The 23,022-nt window shown below is 45.0% G+C and overlaps 1 protein-coding gene and 1 long non-coding RNA gene across 5 annotated transcripts in view; one reads left to right on the forward strand and one right to left on the reverse strand.

The window, feature by feature from the left end:
- The window catches only part of LOC309333827 (stomatin-like), a 45,018-nt gene that overhangs the window by 20,081 nt on the left and 1,915 nt on the right, over window positions 1-23,022 (forward strand). The window contains exons 1-5 of one of the 3 annotated variants that reach the window (XM_081847798.1): window positions 19,505-19,681; window positions 20,172-20,275; window positions 21,589-21,658; window positions 22,073-22,155; window positions 22,336-22,539. In XM_081847798.1, coding sequence (XP_081703924.1) covers window positions 19,651-19,681; window positions 20,172-20,275; window positions 21,589-21,658; window positions 22,073-22,155; window positions 22,336-22,539 — 492 coding nt within the window. In that variant the 5' untranslated portion in view covers window positions 19,505-19,650. Of the gene's footprint in view, window positions 1-2,084; window positions 2,289-2,877; window positions 3,013-6,778; window positions 9,178-19,504; window positions 19,682-20,171; window positions 20,276-21,588; window positions 21,659-22,072; window positions 22,156-22,335; window positions 22,540-23,022 lie in introns of those variants that run through there. The other 2 variants (XM_081847796.1, XM_081847797.1) reach the window with 2 other exon arrangements.
- LOC309333865 lies at window positions 9,145-22,455 on the reverse strand. 2 transcript variants are annotated; one of them, XR_014152725.1, is made up of 4 exons: window positions 22,344-22,455; window positions 20,166-20,268; window positions 11,044-11,151; window positions 9,145-9,466 (listed from the first exon to the last, which is right to left on the reverse strand). It is a non-coding gene; the product is annotated as an uncharacterized lncRNA (long non-coding RNA). The 2 variants fall into 2 exon arrangements; XR_014152726.1 differs by lacking the exon at window positions 22,344-22,455 and adding an exon at window positions 20,752-20,863.

The following is a 23,022-nucleotide window of genomic DNA, read 5'->3' on the forward strand; positions in this document are numbered from 1 at the left end:
CCCAATGTTGAGGGTATCCAATGCTAGTCCTATTCAGAGTAGACTTAGTGAAATGGATGAGCCATACTAACATAGGTGCATGAACATCAGTAGGTCTATTCTGAGTAAACTCAGTTGGCTAAAACCCATTGTGTTTATGCTTTTTAAAGATGATGCAAGGCACTTGGGGAAAGCAGCCTACAAGTCTAATTAATAATGTAAATAATATTGGCCTGTGCAAAGTTTTCCACCTTCTCTTCCTGTTCCCTTCCTTGTGTTTGTGTCTTATTAGATTGTACATCTGCAGGCTCAGACCTGCAATGTTGATATACAGCACGGGAGAGGCCCTGCAGTGCACTAGAAGCTTGCTGGACATCCCTCAGTGAGCAAACCCATAGAGGCAGATGTTTTCCTGCAGGACAGCTTATCCCATAATGCCAATCCTATCCTGTGGTATTCAGCCTCTCAGGGGGAGTTGAGGTGTGTTCGAAAGTGTGATGGTGAGACATCACTGAGCCTGGGAGGTTCTGCATGCAGATGAGATAGTCAACTCTGGGCAAAGTTCTCCGCAAACCTCTTGGAATTAATTGCTATGCTTCCTCAAATGGTCTTTTTTTTTAATTTGCATGCTTTCTCCCCCTTGAAGCTGTGTGAAAATCTTTCAGCAAAGCAATTTTCTCTAATAGAATATGATGATTTTATAAAATGATATAAGCTGTGAATGCCTTGGGGCAGGTATCCCTCCCGCACCCTTCTGGTTTCTGTTAACTCCTTAATGTGTACGTGTGTGGTTGGTGCTATATAATTAGTGAAAGGCACACACTGGAATATGCTGCATCTTCCTTGTTACAGGGCTGCTACAAACATGGCACACTGGCACAGCCTGAGGCAGTTGGGTGCCAGTGTGTGCCCCTGCAAAAACTGGCATTGCCTGAGTTATTTGCTGCCACAACACCTGCCCCATCCCATTCTCAAGGGAATTGGGCATTTAAGCACCCAGGCAACCAGTGTCTTGAGCGCTGGCAGTGTACAGCCCATCTGTAGCGGTAGCTGGATTCAAACCTAGCAGATGCCATGGGAGAGGTGAAGTGCTGAACAACTTGGCAGTGTGTGTGTGTGTGTGTGTGTGTGTGTGAGAGAGAGAGAGAGAGAGAGAGAGAGAGAGAGAGAGGGTTAAATATGCTTGTTGAAAAGCATCATATCCTATTAATGCTACATTTTGGTATTTCAAAAATCACTTGTGCTTTCTGCGGATCTGCCAAAGATCAGCATGTAGAAGGGAAAGAATCAGGAACCTTATCTGGTGTCTGCATAAGGTAGTAAAAGGGACCCCTGACAGTTAAGTCCAGTTGCGAACGATTCTGGGGTTGTGGCGCTCATCTCGCTTTACAGGCTGAGGGAGTCGGCGTTTGTCCACTCTGCAGACAGTTTTTTCTGGACCATGTGACTAGCATGACTAAGCCGCTTCTGGCGCAATGGAACACCAACACCAGAGCAGCGCACAGAAACACCATTTACCTTCCCACCGGAGCGGTGCCTATTGATCTACTTGCACTTTGACGTGCTTTCGAACTGGTAGGTTGGCAGGAGCAGGGACTGAGCAACGGGAGCTCACCCCGTTGCGGGGATTCGAACCGCCAACCTTTTGATTGTCAAGCCCATGGCTCAGTGATTTAGACCACAGCGCCACCCGTGCCACCCTTTTGGATAGCAGAGTGCTATCCAAAAAAGCATGGTGCCATGGAATAGAAGTCCGTATGGAGCTTCTCAGTGTTCTGTAACCTTAGTGTTGAAAGGTGGCTTCTCCAATGACTTAGCCAGGTGCAGAATACCTGTTGCAAGTCCACCGATGGCCCAATCAGAGAAATGAGCACGTGCACAAAATGAACAACTCACATGATGTTTGAAATAGGGAACTTGAAAAGAAGCTCCTTTGTGACTGTCAGGTAGCAGGCAGTCTGATCATGACTGCCTAATTAGCAGCATGCAACTTGTGGTACCTCTTTGTGGTTATGTTTTGATGCATGAGTGACTTGGAGATTCTTTTTTAAATTCTTCTGTTCCACATTTCTCTCTTCTCTCCCCTCCCCCTGTTTCTGCCCTAGATTCTTACCAAAGATTCAGTGACAGTTAATGTGGATGGCGTGGTTTATTACCGAGTTCAGAATGCAACCCTTGCTGTTGCCAACATCACCAATGCAGACTCAGCCACTCGGCTCCTGGCTCAGACCACTTTGAGGAATGTTCTTGGGACCAAGAACCTCTCTCAGATCCTCTCTGACCGGGAGGAAATCGCCCACAGCATGCAGGTACAACAAAGCAATGTTGAGCTGTGTTCCCATGGGGGGTGGGGAGTTGTTGAGAAACATACTTCACTGTTTAGACAGATGGTTTATTTATTTTTGCATCAGCGATTAAATTTTGCAATTTAAATATACAATGCAAAAATCCAGTGAAAGCTGGTCCTTTAGGGTAAGTGGGGCACTGCCCCACCAGTCCTAATCTGCCCTCAGCCAATCCCCAACCTGTGCCTGCCTCCTTCCTTATGACCAGTTCAGGGGGTGTGGCACTGCCTATAGCTCCCTCTACTTTAGTCTCTGACCACATTCACATCATGCTTTTAAAGCCACACATTGGATTCCTAAAGGATTATGGGAGCTGTGGTTTGTTAAGAGTCTTTTATCTTTCAATGAAAGCTCAGAGCCTGGGTCACCTGCTGGCTGAAAACACAAGGAAGGATATTTAACACCTTGCAGGATGGAAGGCTCTTATAAAGGCTGTTCATTTGTCCTGTTGAGACTTGTTTAAGCCTCCAGTCACCTCTGTTTGATCAGCTTGACATCTTTGCACGATACCTTGATGTGTGACATGCATTCCTGCCCCCACCCTTTTCAACAGGCCACACTAGATGATGCCACAGATGATTGGGGCATAAAGGTGGAGCGGGTGGAGATCAAAGATGTGAAGCTGCCCGTCCAACTCCAGAGAGCCATGGCCGCTGAAGCAGAAGCTACCCGCGAAGCAAGAGCAAAGGTAAGGAGCTCTACTGATTAGGTTAGCCACTGACTTTCAAAGGAGATCCATCACCCAGATCAGGGATGGGGATCCTGCGGCCCTTCTGTTGTTGTTGGACTACACATCCCATCATCACTGACCATTACAAATGCTGCCATAAACCAACTTGCTGGCTAAACTTCCTATTAAACCAGCTTTTCCTGACCTGGTGCACTGCAAATGCTGTTGGACTACAACTCCCATCATCCCTGACCATTGGCCATGCTGGCCGGAGCTGATGGGAGTTGGAATCCACCAGCTTCTAGAGGTTCACAGGTTCCCCATCCATGACCCAGAAGATGATGGAGCAGTACAAGGAAACAAAGGCCATTATTTGACCCTGTTGACCCTGGGGTATATTTCTTGGAAATGACCATAATTATTCCTACCCCACAACTGAAAACAACTTACGCATGCCAAGCAGATGCTCTCCCACTGATCTACAGCCCTTCCTGTAACTTTCACATAATCCAAATTTCAAAATTCATGTTTCCTTTAATAATAATAATTTTTAATGTTATTATTTGTACTCCACCCATCTGACTAGGTTCCCCCAGCCACTTTGGACTGCTTTGATGGTAGCACTTGTTTTTCCCCACAGTGATATAAGATGACTCAGGTATTTGCTGTACAAACACTGGCTCCAGAGGTCTCATTATCTTTATTTCCCCATAGTAGTGAATCCTTTGCCTTGCATTTACGTAACAAAACAAAGCTGAGTTTGTGCCAAAACTCAGTCGGAGGGCGTTCCTTCTGCATCGCAGGTTTTCAAACTTCACTGAAGTGTCTCAGCAGGTTTTCTGGGGATGTTTAAGAAGATCAAGCAGCAGAAGGCAAGCTCCCACAAGACACAACGTGTTACATAGGAAGTTGCTTTATACTGAGTCAGACCAGTGGTCCATCTAATTGGGTACTGGCTACACTGACTCTCGCCAGGGTTTCAGGCAGGAGTCTCTCCCAGTCCAACCTGGAAATGAATGAGAGCAAACTGCAATCTTCTGTATGCAAAGCAGATGCCCCGCCCCTGAGCATAGAAAGCTGCCTCATACCACCTGCATATCTTGCTTAGTACTGTCTATGCCAGGGGTCAGCAAACCTTTTCAGCAGGGGGCCGGTCCCCTGTCCCTCAGACCTTGTGGAGGGCTGGACTATATTTTGAAGGGGGGGGGGAAATGAACGAATTCCTTTGCCCCCAAAATAGCCCAGAGATGCATTTTAAATAAAAGGACATTCTACTCATGTAAAAACACCAGGCAGGTCCCACAAATAACCCAGAGATGCATTTTAAATAAAAGCACACATTCCACTCATGTAAAAACACGCTGATTTCCGGGCCGGATTTAGAAGGTGATTGGGCCGGATTCAGCCCCCGGGCCTTAGTTTGCCTACCCATGGTCTATGCTTATTGGCACTGACTCCAGGGTTTCTGATGGGACATATTCTGTCTTCCCTGGAGATGCAAGGGATTAAACCTGCAACCTTCTGCATGCAAAGAAGATGTTCTACTCACAGAGCTTCAGCCTTTCCCAAAGGTCTTGTTTTCTGCTGCTGTGTCCTACATAAGGGGGGAATTGGTGCTGATACCTGAAAGTCCTGCTGAGCACCCTGTCTAAACCGGATGCTGTAAGATGGGTGAATGCCAGTTTTGTTTTGTTTTTCTCATTTTCCTGCTCTTAAATTCAGGTCTCCACATTTCCACATCATTCTGATTTTTTCAAAATGGAAATTCACCTGCATTTTAATGCATAATATTTCATGCCTAATATTAGGCATTTTGCCTAATATTTTTTGCAAAGCAGCTTCTCCTAGTATAATGCATTTTTGTAAGCTGCTTCTCCAATATATACATATTTTTATGCATATATTTTATTGGGGCACCATCTTTGCCCCAATATATGCAATTTTCTACACATTAGTTGGTTGGAGAACTGCATTGCTAAATTTGGAGAAATGCAAATTTTAAAGAATGGCTATGGTTTGGTTCACATATTATTTTGGAAAGTGCAAATTAGATAGGCTCGCTTGTAAACCAAATTGAATTTTTCCCTCATCCCTACTTAGTTCCCTTCCAGGGGGGTCTGCAACTTTGCAGGGACTCTGTAGCATACAAGGATTCTCTGGCAGAAAACCACTGTTCTGTCTGGAGCCACACCACATCTGCATGCCACTTTAAACAGTCATGGTTTCCCCCCAAAGAATTGTGAGACCTGTAGTTCACTAAGGGTGCTGAGAGTTGCCAGGACCAACTATTCCCCTCTCACAGCTACAATTCCCAGAGTTTCCTGTGAAGAGGGATTGACTGTTAAACCATTCTGAGAATTGTAGCTCTGGGAGAGGAATAAGGGTCTCGTAACAACTTTCAGCACCCTTGACAGGCAGCGGCTTCCAGAATTCTTTGGGGGAAGCCATGACTACTTAAAGTGGTTTTATGGTGCTTTAAATGTGGCCTTTGTGTTCAACAGCTAGACTGGCTGGTGGGCCATTCTGGGGGCAGACATAGAGTCTGGAGGCCTTTCTACACCCCTGTTCCTTTAGCTGATTTTCTGCTCCTATATTCTTGGCTTAACACTGCTGGATTTATGTGCTGCTTCTCCTAGGAGGATGACAACTTCCTGTAACAATCTCTTCCTTTCCTGAAAAAGTTGGTTAAGCAAGGAGGATCCTGTTTGTGGCCTTGAACATGAAGGCCACAAATCCTCTAGCCTACAATTTATTTATTTTTATTTTACTAAGGCTGGGTCCACACCATCGATGTTGAGTACATTAAAAACACATTCCTCCCTCCCCAAAGAATCCTGGGAACTGTACTTTGTTAAGGATGCTGGAAATTGTAGTTCTGTGAGGGGGAAACTACAGTTTCCAGTATTCTTTGGGAAGAAATCACGTGCTTTAAATGTGTGGTGTGTATGCAACCTAGAGCTGCAACATTTACCTGACTCATTTAATTAATCAAAACATTCTTGTTTGATTAGGTGACAGATTCTCCCCAAAAAATGTTTTAATATATATCTATATCTATCTATCATCTATCTATCTATCTATCTATCTATCTATCTATCTATCTATCTATCTAAATACCGGTAGTTGCAAAATTTGAGAAAGAGGTGAATTCCCTATTGTAGGATAAAGCCATTTCCCCTTTAGAATGGTTGTGTTTTGTCATGTGCATACTAAATTGTTTTAATTGACTTAAGACTGCATTCCTAAACCCACACACCTGAGAGTAAGCCCCACAGAATTCAGCAGGACTGACGTCTGAGCAGACATGGAGTTTTACCCAATGAAGTCCTGCTCAAAGTAGAATCATTGGAAGTCAGCGCACCTAAATTACTTGTGGCTATCAATTTCAGTGGGTCTACTCTGTGTAGGACTAATGTTGGATACTGAGACTAAGGAGGAGGAAACTAGCAGCCAGGGCCACCATCTGGACTGGTTGTAAGAAGGCAGGTGGCAGGGAGCTAGCCAAGGGCAGGTGTTGGGGCAGTGTCCCATTTGCCCAGTGGATGTGCCTCCATTGCAAGGAGCTCAAGGTGGTTTGTTCTTTGTTCTTCCTGTCCTCATTTTATCCTCACAACAGCCCTGTAACGTAAGAGGCTGAGACACTGACTTGCCCAGGGTCACCCAGTGGGCTTCACAGCTGCACCCAGGTCCTGGTCTGACACTCTAACCACTACACCACACTTTCTGAACCTTATGCAGTTTTCTCTGTGTTCAAAACATCTTGCTGGACCTCTCTCCCTTCCAGGTCATCGCAGCAGAGGGCGAGATGAATGCCTCCAGAGCCCTCAAGGAAGCCTCCATTGTCATCACAGAGTCTCCCGCAGCTCTCCAGCTCCGCTACCTGCAGACCCTGACCACGATCGCCGCCGAGAAGAACTCCACCATTGTATTCCCGCTGCCCATAGATATGCTGCAAGGCATTGTGGGAAGGAGGAGCTGAGGGTGCTGATGGGAAGCCAGGTGTATTGAAAAGCGTGAGGCATTGTGGAGGAGAGGGGTGATGATTTCAGTGTGACCTTCGTGTCTGTTTCTTGTGGCTCTCATAAGCTCAGATCCTTTTTGTGTTTCATCCCAACAAATTTCTGCTTTCAACGTAGGTGGCCACTTCCGAAAATTCATTGTTCCCTGCTCTGCCACCCCTTCTTATTGATGAGAGAGGTTTGGAGGGCTTGCATCTCCCAGAAAATTAGAGAGGAGGGTTTAAGAGGTTCTCAGCTACCATATGGAGCAGGGGGGTTGCCTTAAAATAATAATGTTTTCCTCCTCGCTCCTGGGAAACTTCTTTCTTGTCAGAGAGCCAGCAGTGGAACTTTCCGCTGCTGTTTTGCTCCAACCAAAGGGAAAGAATTAGCACGCTGGAGTTAAGGAGACAATATGCTTGTAGCCTAATGATGTTCCGATTCCTTTTTATAGGTATGTTTTTCTAACCTAACACAATTACAAACACAGTTACAAACACTTCCCCAATACCTTTTGTACTTTATAAAACGACACCTATTTTTTCAACACTTTCTTAAAAAATAGATTTCCGCCTATTTATTTGGTTCTGCTTTTAAGAATGTGATCAACAGAAAGTTTGACATTCTACAGCCAGGAGAACCTGTAAATGGAGTCTCTCAGCATTTTAGAATACTTACTATATTTTTCATTTAATTTTTCCAGAAGATTAATGTGAAGAACTTTTCCCTCCCCCCCCCCTTTAATGTGAAGGAATTTTCCTTTCCACATGATTCTATTGTTGTTGTTGTTGTTAAATCTCAGCTTTTTTTGCTAAAAGCCAGGACTGAAGGTTTCCTGGTATATTTGCATCGTAAGTTTTGTATCCAGTGTGAATCAGAATAGTAGATTTAATTTCTAACAGACAGCACTGAGGTTAGCTACAATATTATAGTATTAGCATGGTGTGTGAGCTTTCAATAACAGAAAAACCTGTGAGAAGGGATGGCTATTGTGGTCTTTATTACTTGTATAATAATTCAAATAAGTGGTGAGAGCGGTCCACCCCCACCTTGCCTCTGCCTTTAACATTTATAGAGACAGGAATTCATTACCTGACGCTGTATCCCAGCATGGTAACGGAAGGCTCCATGGGAGCTGAAAAGCACAGGAGCATTGCAGCAAGATGTGGCTGGCATCTCAAATGTGGACATGTGATCAAATGCCATTGTTGCTATGCAAAGTCTCAAGAGCTTTTGCCCCTGGGCCTCTTCACCCCCCATCTTACACTGATTTTAGCTGGAGTGGCTGCTTCAGACACTTAATTACAAAGAGGAAAGATATGTGAGGCTTAGAAACCCTGATCAGTTCTGGCTGCGAAAGGCAGGGCATACTCACTGCTGTGCCGGTAAACAAACACCCACCTACCCCAAAGGGAAAAGGAACAGGGGAACAATAGCATTTGCCATCCTTACTTGTGGCTGCAGATGAATTGGTGGTCCAGATTGTTGCTTTTCACGTGTTGTTAAAAGCAAACACTGCTGTGACTGGAACTAGTGGTGAGTTAAAGGAAGCCCAGCGAGGCAGGAATTCGGGGAAATAACTCCCTAGCATCTTTGGTCAGAGCCTGGTCTCTACATGTAACAGAATGGACCATGCCACTTCAGGTTCCAGGTGCCTTTCACACTTCTCCATGCTAAATGCTCCCTGCATGCAGAAATCTAGCATGGGAAGGCTTTTGTCCTTGTTGTCCTGGTTTTCTACATGCAGGGAGTTTCTGGTGCAGGGCATCATTTGAAACCAACTACGCTTTGCAGCTACACTGCAAAGTGTAGCCCAGGGATGGGGAACCTACATCCTTCCAGACGTTGCTGGACTCCAAGTCCCATCAGCCCCTTTCACTTTGACAGTAGTCAGGGATGATAGGGGCTGCAGCCCAGCAACGACTGGATGGCCACAGGCAACCAATCCCCAGTGTGGACCAAGCAGAGGCAAGTGATGGACTTGCCCCTCCCTCGGAAGAAACGAAAACGCAATTTATGCTGAACACCCATCCACCAGAAGTGCAGTTAATATTGTTTGTGAAAATGCTTTCTTTCTCTCTCTCTTTTTTAACCTCCCTCTCCCTATCAAAATATAAGTCTAAAACATATATTCTTTCACATGATTACTGTATTGTTATTTTAATAAATAAATATCTTTATTTAATCTGCCGTTGCATTCCATGTTTTTACCCACTGTCCCCACGGCAAGGGTTACTCCAGACCAGAGCATTACTCTGCATTAGTCATACAGCACCATACAGGTCCCTGCCCAGAGAAACTTGCAGTTTAAAATTTGTAAAAACAGTCTCCTTGGCCAAGCCAGTGGCCCATCTGTTCCAGGCATCTTGCTCTCACAGTGGCCAGCCAGATGTCCCTGCTGATAGCCACTGAAAGCCTCCATGGATTTGTTGTCTACTGTCTTTTAACCATCCAAATGGTTACCATCACTACATCTAGTGGGAAGGAATTCAATAGATTGACTGATCTGTGTGAAGTGCTCTTTCTCTTGTCTATCCTGAATCACTCAATATTCAGCTTCATTGGGTGACCACAGCTCTAGTGTTATGAGAGAGGGAGAGTCAGCAGGATGGAGGGGAGTGTGTGTGTGTGTAAAAGAGAACAGTCATTTGTTTTGGTTGCATGTACCACCTGTCCTAGGGACGTGGGTGGCGCTGTGGGTTAAACCACAGAGCCTAGGACTTGCCGATCAGAAGGTTGGCGGTTCGAATCCCCGCGACGGGGTGAGCTCCCATTGCTTGGTCCCTGCTCCTGCCAACCTAGCAGTTTGAAAGCACACTGAAGTGCAAGTAGATAAATAGGTACCGCTCCTGCAGGAAGATAAACAGCGTTTCCGTGCACTGCTCTGGTTAGTCATGCTTAGTCATGCTCTGCTTAGTCATGCTGGCCACATGACCTGGAAGCTGTACACCGGCTCCCTCGGCCAATAAAGCAAGATGAGCGCTGCAACTCCAGATTCAGCCATGACTGGACCTAATGGTCAGTGGTCCCTTTACCTTTACCTTAGCACCTGTCCTAGCCCCTATGAAGGTGTGCCAAAGGCATAATGGAAAGTGCTTCTCCCACTGCATAATTCACTGAGGCAGCTTATGCCCACTGGATTGATGGGCAGAAGGCAGGGAGCCCATCAGAGGCAATGATGGATGGAGCTGGCTAATTCTAGGCAGCAGTTTATTTCATTTCCCTGATGTTCCCCCTAACTGTTACTTTCTGCATTATATCTGAACTTTCACACAGTTAAATGCCCTCTTCGGAAATCTAATGAAATCTAGTGGAAGTTTAGCACTCATTTTAATGATGGTGGCTTCCCCCCCCCCAAAAAAATAAGCTGGCAACCCTAATAACCCAGAATATCGCAGTGGTAAAGTCATGGAATTGGGGGGGGGGGGGGTAAATTCGCATGCAGTTCTTCCCTGCTGTTTTCATGGAACAGAATCACAGGTGTGAAAAGGATGGCAGATCGGCAACATTTTCCAGTGAAGTTTGTTGTTGTTTCAAACCACACACACTGGCGTTTAACACAACATGCAGGTATATCAGTCAAAAAGCCACAGTTCCATAATGCAACAGGTAAAAAGGTAAAGGGACCCCTGACCATTAGGGCCAGTTGTGGCCAACTCTGGGGTTGCAGCACTCATCTCACTTTACTGACCGAGGGAGCCGGCGTACAGCTTCCGGGTCATGTGGCCAGCATGACTAAGCCGCTTCTGGTGAACCAGAGCAGCACACGGAAACACCGTTTACCTTCCTGCCGGAGCGGTACCTATTTATCTACTTACACTTTGTGCTTTCGAACTACTAGGTTGGCAGAAGCAGGGACCGAGCAACGGGAGTTCACCCCGTCGGGATTCGAACCACTGACCTTCTGATCGGCAAGCCCTAGGCTCTGTGGTTTAACCCACAGCGCCACCCGCGTCCCATTTAATGCAACAGGTACTGCAGTATAAAAGGAACATTATTAAATGAAACAGAAGCATGAGCATTATAATCAGGAAAATCAGCACAATATTACCCATGTCTGAATGCACGGTGAGTTTTGTCCTGATCCTCCTCTTCATTGCTGATGAATCGGCAACACTGAGACAGAGAAGGAAGCTGACAGCCAGGGTCATACCTGGACCTGTTGTAAGTAGAGAGGCAAGTTGGGAGGAGAGAAATTGGTGGGACGGGACCCGCATGTGCTCAAAGAGGCCAGCCTCTACTGTTCACTCTGTTTCTCTATTGGTCCCCTTTGAGGTCTCTGATACAGGAACTTACTGCCTGAATAAGCCCATCACACCCCTTGACCCACAAGCAAGATATGGTAGTTAATGTTGCTGCTTTTGAGGTGGGGATAGGAACAGGACAGTCAATGCTTTTTAAAAAAACGGCATGATCGCATCTTCGCTGTGAGCTCTGCCTGCACCCTGTCCTGGAGATCTTTTTATTACCTAGCCTGGGAGGAAAGGGCCCTGACGGACTCCAGCTACAAAACACAGCCTGCTGAAGAGGCCAGAGGCCATCTGGTCTTTCTCTTAGTGCAGACCCAGGTCTTTGAGCCTGTGCTTCTGCAGCTGCCACCCACCATGAATCACCATTGGAAGGATTGCAGCAACAGCAGTAGATACGTTCTATGTTTACGATAATTCATTATTTATTCTTTTGCTAATTGTGGTGTTTTAAATGTGCATTATATCTGACATTTTTAAGTAATGCTTTCTTTTGAAATGTTTAAGATAAATTTGTTTTTATCAACTTTGTTGCATTAAATGTGCATTCTGCAGTCAACCTCCTTTGTAATGTTTTGTTTTGAAATCTTTAAGATAATACTTTTGTTTCCTGTTATTTATGTTGCTGTGAATGTATCTGACTTCCTTCAGCAATGTTTTACTCCGGATTGGTTTTTTTGATGTTTTGATGTGTTGTAAACTGCGTTGAGATGTTTTTCTTTAAAATATTAGGCTGCATAGAATTAATAATAATCTTGATAATAATAATAATAATAGCTCTTCTGGTCACTGCCAATAATCAGTGAGAAAAAGGAAAAGAGTAGTGAGGACATTGTTCTATTTATGCTACCAACCACGCCCCCCTCATGGATCTCGCTCCCAAGCAACAAGGTTGAATGTTGACTTTGCTGGGGTATTGGAATTTACCAGCTGAAAACTTCATTATGAATGGCTGGCTGGCTTTCAATGCTGAGCCTTGTTCTACAGTGGCAGAAAGCGGTGTGTGGCAGGCATGTTTGTGCTGGACATCAGTGTCTCCTGAGGTGAGAATTGTGGCTGGGAAACAGCTTACAAAATTATCCCCAATGCAGTTCTTAGGGTCTCATGCCAGTGGCTGATTTGGCCTGCATCTCTATTTCAGATCGGTCTTGAGAGCATACAAGGTCTTGCATATTATGGCACCGTTCACACCATACATTTAAAGCACTACGATGCTACTTAAACAGTCTTCTGAAGAATTCTGGGAGCTTTGCCAAGGGTGTTGAGAGCTGTTAGGAGGCCCCTTTCCTCACAAAGAACTACAATTCTCAGAGTCAGGGGTGCCAACTTGAACAAAATAGGGGGGGCAGGTAAGTTCTGCCTCACATAATCAATCACACATGTGCACCAATGCCCATCACCTTTGGGAGTGGGTGGGCTGTCCCCCTCAAATATGTTATTGGGGTGGCCCAAAGGGACCTCAGCCCCTAGGAATTGGCTCCTATGCTCAGAGCGGTTCAACAATTCCCCTTCCCAGGGAACCTTGCCCGCTGTAACAGCTCATAGAACACAGTATTCATGGGAATATGTTGCTAATTAGTCATTCTTATCAGAAGGAAAAGAGGAATCTCTAGTGTAATGTAGCTGTGACCTTGATGAGCTATCTAAAGTTGGTACTTCACGTATCAGGCTATATATCATTCTTAACCACCTTCAGCCTATTTGCAAGTTTGGTTCACTGCATAGTACACAAGAATAAGGTTGCTAGACTCAAATCTAATGCTCTTTGGACTTCATCAGAAAGTGACGTTCTGGTCTACAGCTGCGTTGACTGCAGGCAGTTATCAGTGAATGATCCAATTCAAACTCAAAATAGATATCCCTTTAAGTGCATTCAGGTGCCCCAAATATGGGCTTCCCTCTCCAAAATAAACATTAGGCATACTGGAAACGCCCCCCAAAGGGATTGTCCATTCTGCTGATCTAGATTAATAGTTTTTCATGGAACACCTGCTTATGATTTATTCTGGTAGGGCTGCTGTTGGTTTCACTTAAACAAACAAATCTTGGATGTTTTCATATAAACATACTACACACACACACACACACACACAGTCACACTGCATTATGAGTTTTGTGGTTTTGAGCCTGAATAAGCAACAGTGCTCACATCTGAGAATGCGTAAGATGTGTTTCCTAAATGAACTCTCAGGGATATATCTGCTCTTGCCAGAAAGGTGACTATGAACTCTTTATTAAGAGCTATGTACCTTCAGGGCTTCAGTAGTGCTGGAACAGTCTTAGAAGAGTTATGTTGCCTGAGGGCTCATCTGACCTCATTCCCTGGAGATGCCACCTTCATACATTATCAGAGTTTTCTTGCCAAACATGCTCATAAGGTGAGGCTGCTTTCCCCCAAAATCTACATTTCTGTTTAGAGTCATGACATGGATGATCATGGAACAATAAAAATCTCTAGGGCGGATGTTCTTATCATGAAACCAGAGAGTCATTTAATTAGAGATTAACTCTTTGGCTCAGTACCCCATTTTGCTTGGTGCCTCTGAATAGTTTACCGTATAAATTTAATCGCTTTCCTTTTTCCTGGCCTAGATGGATTTCCTTGGAATATCTGCTCACTTTTCAGGTATCATTTGTGCTTTGTTATGATCGTCATTTTCTCCAAATAAACTTTGTACACAGTGTATAATGAGTTTTGTAGTCTTGTTTTGTAGTTTTGTAGTCTCCCGCCCTGTGGAACGCCCTCCCACCAGATGTCAAAGAGAAAAATAACTACCAAACAAAAGAAGACATCTGAAGGCAGCCCTGTTTAGAGATGCTTTTAATGTTTAATAGGTTATTGTATTTTAGTGTTTTGTTGGAAGCCGCCCAGAGTGGCTGGGGAAACCCATCCAGATGGGCGGGGTATAAATTAATAATAATAATAATAATAATAATAATAATAATAATAATAATAATAATAATTGCTACAAAATTAATGGTGGTTATTTTCATCTTCTGCTGACATGCCATTTCTCTTCAAACCTGCTTTGGGTAAAACTTACTTAACCCTCTGAATTGCCCACATTGCCACAATGCAGGAATATGCAGCTGTCCCATACAGTGATCAAATTTGTTTGGTGGGCATAAGGGAGAGGGTCTTTTTTTTATTGTGGAGCTCCCCAAAAGAAAGGCTTTGCTCTCTTCTATTGCCCACTTTGAAGCAGGTTCTTAGGTCTGTTTTGCTTCAGCGAGTATTTATTTGGTTAAGGCCTTTTAGGATTGTGTTGTTTTATTGTTGCATTGTTCAAACAATCTGCTCATCTGTCAGTCTCCTTCTGTCTGCTTTGGGGGGAAAAAGCCCCTAGGCCCTAAAACTTGGAGGCCTCTCATGAAACTGAATGTTGTAAGATTCAGGACAGATAAAAGAAAGCCACCCTTCACACATCAAAGAATTCAGTTATGAAATCTGCTCCCACAAGAGGCAGTGCTGGCCACCAATTTGGATGGATTTTTAAATTGCACCAAGGATAAGGCTATGGCTACTAGCCATATGCTCTGCTGCCATGGTCAGAGGCAGGTTGAATCCTGACAAGACAGAAGTACTGTTTTTGGGGGACAGGAGGCGGGCGGGTGTGGAGGACTCCCTGGTCCTGAATGAGGTAACTATTCCCCTGAAGGACCAGGTTCGCAGCCTGGGAATCATTCTGGACTTGCAGCTGTCCATGGAGGTGCAGGTCAATTCTGTGTCCAGGGCAGCTGTTTATCAGCTCCATCTGGTACGCAGGCTGAGACCCTACTTGCCTACAGACTGTCTCACCAGAGTGGTGCATGCTCTAGTTATCTTTTGCTTGGACTACTGCAGTGCGCTCTATGTGGGGCTACCTTTGAAGGTGACCCGGAAACTACAACTAATCCAGAATGCGGCAGCTAGACTGGTGACTGGGAGCGGCCGCCGAGACCATGTAACACCGGTCTTGAAAGACCTACATTGGCTCCCAGTATGTTTCCGAGCACAATTCAAAGTGTTGGTGCTGACCTTTAAAGCCCTAAACGGCCTCGGTCCAGTATACCTGAAGGAGCGTCTCCACCCCCATTGTTCTGCCCAGACACTGAGATCCAGCGCCGAGGGCCTTCTGGTGGTTCCCTCGCTGCGAGAAGCCAAGTTACAGGTAATCAGGCAGAGGGCCTTCTCGGTAATGGCACCCGCCCTGTGGAATGCCCTCCCACCAGATGTCAAAGAGAAAAATAACTACCAAACTTTTAGAAGACATCTGAAGGCAGCCCTGTTTAGGGAAGCTTTTAATGTTTAATAGGTTATTGTATTTTTGTGTTCTGTTGGAAGCCACCCAGAGTTGCTGGGGAAACCCAGCCAGATGGGTGGGGTATAAATAATAAATTATTATTATTATTATACCAGCTGCTGGAAACTGCAGGAGGAAAGAGTGCTGCTTCGGTTTGGGTCCTGCTTGTGGGCTTTCCGCAGGTATCTAGGTGGTCACAGGATGCTGGACTAGATGGGCCACTTGCCTGATCCAGCAGGACTCTTCTTATGTTCTGAAATGTGAATTTTATTAAAATGCATATATAAATGCATGCTAATTCTGGGAGCCACTGGGAAGACCCAGTTTAAGTGACTAGGGAGCCTGGCTGCTGGGTGTAATCCTTGCTGCTGGGTCTTCTTTGAGTGGGACTAACATTGGTTACAAAACCTGAGACCCCCAAGATAAGAACTAAGGAGGCTAGACCCACCCTTTAAAGAATTCCCCCTTTCCTCTCCTAAGCAAAAGTATCATAGAATTGTGGAGTTGGAAATGGCCTTAAGGGTCATCTCGTCCGTCCGTCCCCGTCCCCCCACAATGTAGGGTTGCCTATACATTGCTGGTCCCCACACTTCTGCCTTAGTGCAATTGCACAGCCAGCAAGACAACTGGAAGTCAGGAAGCATCATGTGCCTTTTCCTTACACTTATCCTCTTAAAACATAGTCCTGCACTGCCACCTTCTGGGGAGAGTTGGAAAGAAGAGCCCTGCTGGATGCAGGCAGAGGTCTAATCCAGCATCCCATTCTCATAGTGGCCCACTGGATTCTAATGAGAATTACTTGATGGAAAAACTGCTGGTTGTTAATAGCTTAGACAACGTTTTTCATTTTTTAAAAGGATTAGACAAATTAATTGAAAAGAGAAGAGGTCAGATTAATAGTTCTAAATCAGGACAAGTGGAACCTCCATGTTCGGCAGCAGTATATCAGATCAGTATGTCAGATGCTGGTGACAAACATAGGAGTGTTGTGGCATTCACACCCTGCTTGATAGAGAAGGGGTTATTTGCTTGGTGGCAGAGCTTCTGCCTTGCATGCAGGAGGTCCAATGTTCAACGCCTGGCCTCTCTGGGTAGGACTGAAACATGTCAGAAACCCCAGAAAGCCACTGCCAGCCAGTGTAGGCAATGCTAAGCTAGATGGACCACTAGTCTGACTTGGTATAAGATAGCTCCCTAAGTTTCTATATGGAAGGGAAAGTGAGCTACATCAGTGGTAGAGCATCTGCAGTGTATTCTTATAGCCCCAGGTTCAATCCCTGGTATCTCCATCAGTACTGCATTTGTTGGGAAATGGCCTGACCCTGTACAGAGAAGTACAGTGGGGGGGTCAAAGTAACCCCTGATCACTAGTGTTGACTTGCTATAGGGCCTTCTCAGTGGTGGTTTCCCATTGTGCAATGCCCTCCCTGGTGAGGTGCATTATTGGCTAGGAGGAGGAATTTTAAAACATTCCTGTTTACCCAGGCATTTGGTGACTGTTGGATATTGGCCACAGCAAACATGAAATTAATAACTGTGAGGGCAGGTTATTGCTTCTAGATGTTTTTAGATGTCCTAAGTGGTTTTTTAAAAAATAGTTTTCCATTGTTATAAAATGTTTAAAATACGTTTTTATTTCGCTTTAAATTGCATTGTTCTAGCATTTTGATGTTTGCTGTCCTAGGCTGCTTTAAAGAGAAAGGGCCGGATACAAATTTAACTGATCATAATATGACTGATAATAACAACACGATACTTTTTGATGACTAGAATCCAGCCCACCAAAGCTTATCCCACAATAAATTTGTTAGTCTTTAAAGCGCTCTTGGTTTATTTAGTTTTATATAACAAGGTTTATATACTGCACAGTAGCAGCAGCAACGTAAACTACCATCTAAGCCAGTGCTTCTCACACTTTTTTCTCCAGGCAACACCTTCAGAATAAAAATTTGCTCACACACCACACCGGATTTTTGACTGATAAGAAATACTTGGAGAAATAAAAAGAAACAACTCCCAGCACTGCTTGATTTACAATCTACAACACAACTACTTTATAACATGATCACAGGGACGCAGGTGGTGCTGTGGGTTAAAGCCTCAGCGCCTAGGACTTGCCGATCGAAAGGTCGGCGGTTCGAATCCCTGCGGCGGGGTGCGCTCCCGCTGCTCGGTCCCAGCGCCTGCCAACCTAGCAGTTCGAAAGCACCTCCGGGTGCAAGTAGATAAATAGGGACCGCTTACCAGCGGGAAGGTAAACGGCGTTTCCGTGTGCGGCTCTGACCCGGAAGTGTCTCCGGACAGCGCTGGCCCCTGGCCTCTTAAGTGAGATGGGCGCACAACCCCAGAGTCTGTCAAGACTGGCCCGTACGGGCAGGGGTACAAAAAAAAAAAAAAAAAATAACATGATCACAGGACATCCAGAAAGTGGAAGCCACAATGTACCGTAGCTACAAAAGAACATGAGTCACTCCCAAACTATAATGATAAATGATCTTTTTATATAAGCACCTTAAATATATATACAAACTCAATGAGAGGAGTGAGATTATTATGCTGGGTAATCTCACTGGTTTCAAATTAAGCAAGTCTTCTCCACTGTGTTCAAAGAGTGATTGTGGATCACAACTAGGATTGTCCTCGGTATCGCCTGATGCTCTTGCTCTCATTTTGAAAGGACATTTATCCATATTCTGCAAATAAGATAAACATTTTGATACAATACTACACTACAGTGAAATGTTAAAATGTTTGTCCATGAATCTTCCCACCCTCTCCTGGTCTCCCTCTCCTGCCACAAGCACTGAGAACCAGTGCTCTAAGCCAGGGGTCAGCAAACTTTTTCAGCGGGGGGCCGGTCCACTGTCCCTCAGACCTTGTGGGGGGCCGGACTATATTTTGAAAAAAAGAATGAACGAATTCCTATGCCCCACAAATAACCCGGAGGTGCATTTTAAATAAAAGCACACATTCTACTCATGTAAAAACACGCTGATTCCCGTATTGTCCATGGGCCGGATTTAGAAGGCAATTGGGCCAGATCTGGCCCCCGGGCCTTAGTTTGCCTAACCATGCTCTAAGCAGTTTAAACTGGCTGCTCTGATGGGGGGGCAGGCGGGCAGGAGCTTTTTTTAAAGAGGGAACTCACAGGAACTCAGTTCCGGCACCTCTCAGGTGGGTGCAATTGCCATTCATGATGAGTTCCGGCACCTATTTTTCCAAAATATTAGCACTGCAGGCGGGGATGAAGAGATTGAAGTCTTGTACCTTTGCCTAAACCCCATTAAACTCGATGAGGCTTTTACTTCCGAGTAGAATGCATAGGATTGCCTTGTTAAAACAGCGACATAAGAAGAGTCCACTGGATTAGGCCAAAGGCCCAGCATCCTGTCCCCACAGTGGCCAACCAGAAGCTGTAGCTGTCGTTGTTACAGCCCAGTCCTGTGCACGTTTACTAGGAAGTAAGGAAGCCCCAAGAGGGGCTGCACTCCCAAGTAAGCAAACCTGAGCGATCCAGCCCGTGTTAAGCAAGTTCTCAGCCGCGCCGGCGCTAGACTAATTTTGCGCCCTAGGCAAAGCTAAGTACTTGCGCCTGCCCGCTCCCTCCCCGACCCGCTTTGCTAACTTCAGTTTCCAAAAACAGACTGGTAGATATGATGAAATTCTTCAAAAGCTAAAAAGAAAAACGTTGGCAGAAATTTATAAGATATAACAAAAACTCATATGTATAAAACTGTGCCCCCTCTGAGGTTTGCACCCTAGGCGGCTGAATGACTGGCCTTCCTTCCCCAGTGGATTCCATGGGGCAAAGCGCTCAGTGCGCGCTCCGAGAGCCGCGTCCTCTATACGCTTTGTAATATGGGGTTTTAATGGGAACGCAAAGCAGGACTGTCGCGCGTTCCCTCTGCCAAGGGGACAACGTGTAGTGCGGACCCAGGAGGAGCCGTCGGGGGTCGTCACGGGCCGTCGGGCTGGTCGGAAGAAACAGAGGCAGATCGAGCGTTGGTGGAGCAACCGCCGTCGACCCCTGAGCAAGCTAGGCTCTGATCCGGAGCTGCTGTTGCTCCGGGGCTGCAGCAAATCGCCAAGCTGGGCAAGTCGGTCGGTGTCCTGGTGGAGGTTAAGGGGATGAGCGCCCGGGAGAACGCCAGGTTTAACGGTGAGGCAGATTTATGAAGGTGGAAGCCAACGCTTTAAAAATGAGTAAATAGCTATGGTGGCTAAATGGAACTGCCTTGTAAAAGAGCAGTCTGCCTTACTAAGGGACAGGCAACGTGGAAGGGCGTTTGCTTTCATCCTGCAGCGTGTGGAGCCTCCCTGTGGTGGTAGGAGTTGGAATCTGACAACAGTTTTTTAGGACCCACCTTATTTCTGTAAGGTGCTTTAATTTTTATTTATTTTTTAAATATTCTGATTTAACTGTAGTAACCCACACTGGGTCCTTTGGTGCAGGGAGGATAATCAGTAATAATAATATCTGGAAGTCCAAAAGTTTTCCCAGGCAAATGTTTTATTTTTGTAGTGATCACAACCATTGTTTTTTCCCCTTCCGGCTTTTTTTTTTTTTTTTTTTTTGCTTTTCTTTTTTAACAAACAGAAATAACATAACTATATACACGTTCCAAATGTGTGTCTCTCCTCGCCTCTAGAGAACTCCAGCGGATACCTTGGGGCATGTGGCTGGATCCTGGTCTGCTTTTCGTTCTTGCTCTTCCTTCTGACCTTCCCTTTGTCTGCATTTCTCTGCTTTGAGGTAAAGAAGAAGAAGAGAGTTCATTGGGAAGCAATTGCTTCTGAGATTTTACGCTGCTATTATGGTTGACAGGGGTTAAATGGTCCATTAGGGCAAGTGGGGTACTGCTCCACCGACCTCAGTCTGTCCTCAGCTGCCCCCCCCACCTGCCTGTCTTCTTCTTTACAGTGGTACCTTGGTTTACAACCATAATCCATTCCGGAGGTCCGTTGTAAACCAAAACAGGTTGTAACCCAAGGCGTGCTTTCGCCAATGGGGCCTCCGAGAAAAAAAAGGGTTGAAATCCCCCCCCCAAAAGGGTGGTAATCCAAAAAAGGGGACACACACTTCCAGGTTTGATGTGGTTGTAATCCAAAATGGTTGCAAACCAAGGTACCACTGTATTTCTACTGGGGCGGGGCACTGTCTGCCAATTTACTCCTCTCCAATCTCAGTATTGCCCTTCCAGAATTCAGAAGAAGGTAGAATGGCTCCACCTGTCATTGGTTCTGGTGCTACCTGCTGTTGGGCTCCCTGTATTCTGTCCCACCAGTCTTAATTGGCACCAGCCCCCACTGCTTGTATGTCCCAGCTTCAAGCATTGCCAAAAGTCACCGTGCTTCATTATTCAAACTTCTGGGACAGCTGTTCTACCCTGTAAACAGCAAGCATGGACATTGCAAACACAATTTGCATTTATTAAATTATTATTATTATTATTATTATTATTATTACAGTATTATTATTATTATTATTATTATTATTATTATTATTATGTTCTTTATTAATCACTTATCACTCAAAAGGTCTCAAAGCAACTTACACTGAATAAATGTATATGCATAAATACATTACACCATAGAAAAGGGGCGGGGCGATCATATAACATAATAATGTTTCATACAACTTATTAGGGAAACAAAACAAAACAAAACAAGATACACACATAATAGTAATAGGAAAAAGTTAGCAGTATGTAAACAATAAAGAAATATTCCCATTTACTAATACATAAAAATAAAAAGACTAACAGCGCCCTCCATAGTCCCAAAATAATTCACAACACCCCACTGTTTGTTTAAAAAAATCCCCACTCCACCAAGAAGTGTGATGTCAAGGGCAGCTGCTGTATGTTCCAGCATCTCTCCCTTCCTTTCAAGGGGGAGCAGCAGCAAAAGCAGAGCAGGGGGGTGGTAAAGGTTTTATGTGCTCTGTGGTTGCCCCGGCTCCTCTTGCTCTCCAGCCGCTGGTGGGAACGTATAATCTGAAACGTGTGGGGTGGCAAAAACTCTCTAGGATATTATATGTGACTCCCCGCTGTCCCTCCATTTCAGATTGTCATGGAATATCAGCGAGCTGTCATCTTTAGACTAGGACACATCCTAAAAGGTGCAAAAGGCCCAGGTGAGTATTATATTATGTTCTAGCATACAACAGGATTTTGCTGCAAGTTTCTCCTCTCTTTACCTTTGCCATTGGCCTACCCACGATTCCAAGGACCATCTCATTCAGGTCAGGTCCACACAATTAATTTAAAGCACCTGGCTTCCCCCAAGGAATCCTGGGAACTGTGGTTTGTTAAAGATGCTGGGGTTTGCAGCTCTGCAGAGGGTAAACCACAGCTCCCAGGATTCTTCAGGGTTGGCTGTGCACTAATATATGGTGTGGTCATGACAGTTTTCAATGCATTTCCCTGTCACTTTACTAACTGGAAAAGAAGTTAGCAGGTTTGTTGAACAAGGGGGACAGAGTGCATTAATTCACTATAATTGTGCAAACCAACGTCTCCAGTGGTGGTTATAATTTCTTTTCCTGCAGGTATCTATTTAATCCTGCCTTGCATAGACAATGTTGTCACAGTGGACATGAGGACTGTGTCATTTGATATAGCCCCCCAGGAAGTAAGTGTTTCTGGTCTTTGACTTCTTTCATCTCTTTTGAATACCAGATAGAATCATTGTCTAATAACTCATCTGCTTGCAGTTGGTTCCTCCTGACATGTTCTTAGCAGCTGCTACTAGAAACATGCTTTGACTCATTGCTTTATTTTGTAACTCCTCCTGCTCCTGCTTCTACCCTAGATTCTTACCAAAGATTCGGTGACGGTTCTTGTGGACGGTGTGGTTTACTACCGAGTTCAGAACGCCATCCTCTCTGTGACAAATGTTGCTTATGCGGACTCAGCCACTCGGCTCCTGGCTCAGACCACATTGAGGAACGTTCTTGGGACCAAGAGCCTCTCTCAGATCCTCTCTGACCGGGAGGAAATCGCCCACAGCATGCAGGTATGACAGCAACGGCTGAGTTGTGGGGTGAATCACGTCCCCACTTGGAGTATGGAATTGAAAGTCTGTTCTGAGGGGATATGACTAACACAAAAAGCTTTGACTTATATGTTGGGACGAGCAGAAAGCATGTAGAACACGGCATGTTTTTTAATTAATTTCAGATGCATGAAATGCTGGAATATGACTGCTTGTTGATAAACAACAACTGTCTTTGGATTATAAGCACGATTATAAGCACTGGTCTATCTATAGTATGAAGGGTATACGTTACTTGGAGATGGAACTATATAATCTATAAGTAGCATTCTGTTGGTGTTTGGAATTAAAGCACTCAGCAGCAGTTGACCTTAATGAGGCTGAATGTTGGAAGATGCAGGGCAGATAAGAGAAAGGACTTCTTCATGCACCACATGGTTAAACTATGGAACTTGCTCCCACAGGAAGCAGTGATGGCCACCAACTTGGATGGTTTTGAAAAGG

This window comes from Podarcis erhardii (genome assembly GCF_964252035.2).
Source record: "Podarcis erhardii genome assembly, chromosome: Z".
Taxonomy (NCBI): Eukaryota; Metazoa; Chordata; class Lepidosauria; order Squamata; family Lacertidae; genus Podarcis; species Podarcis erhardii.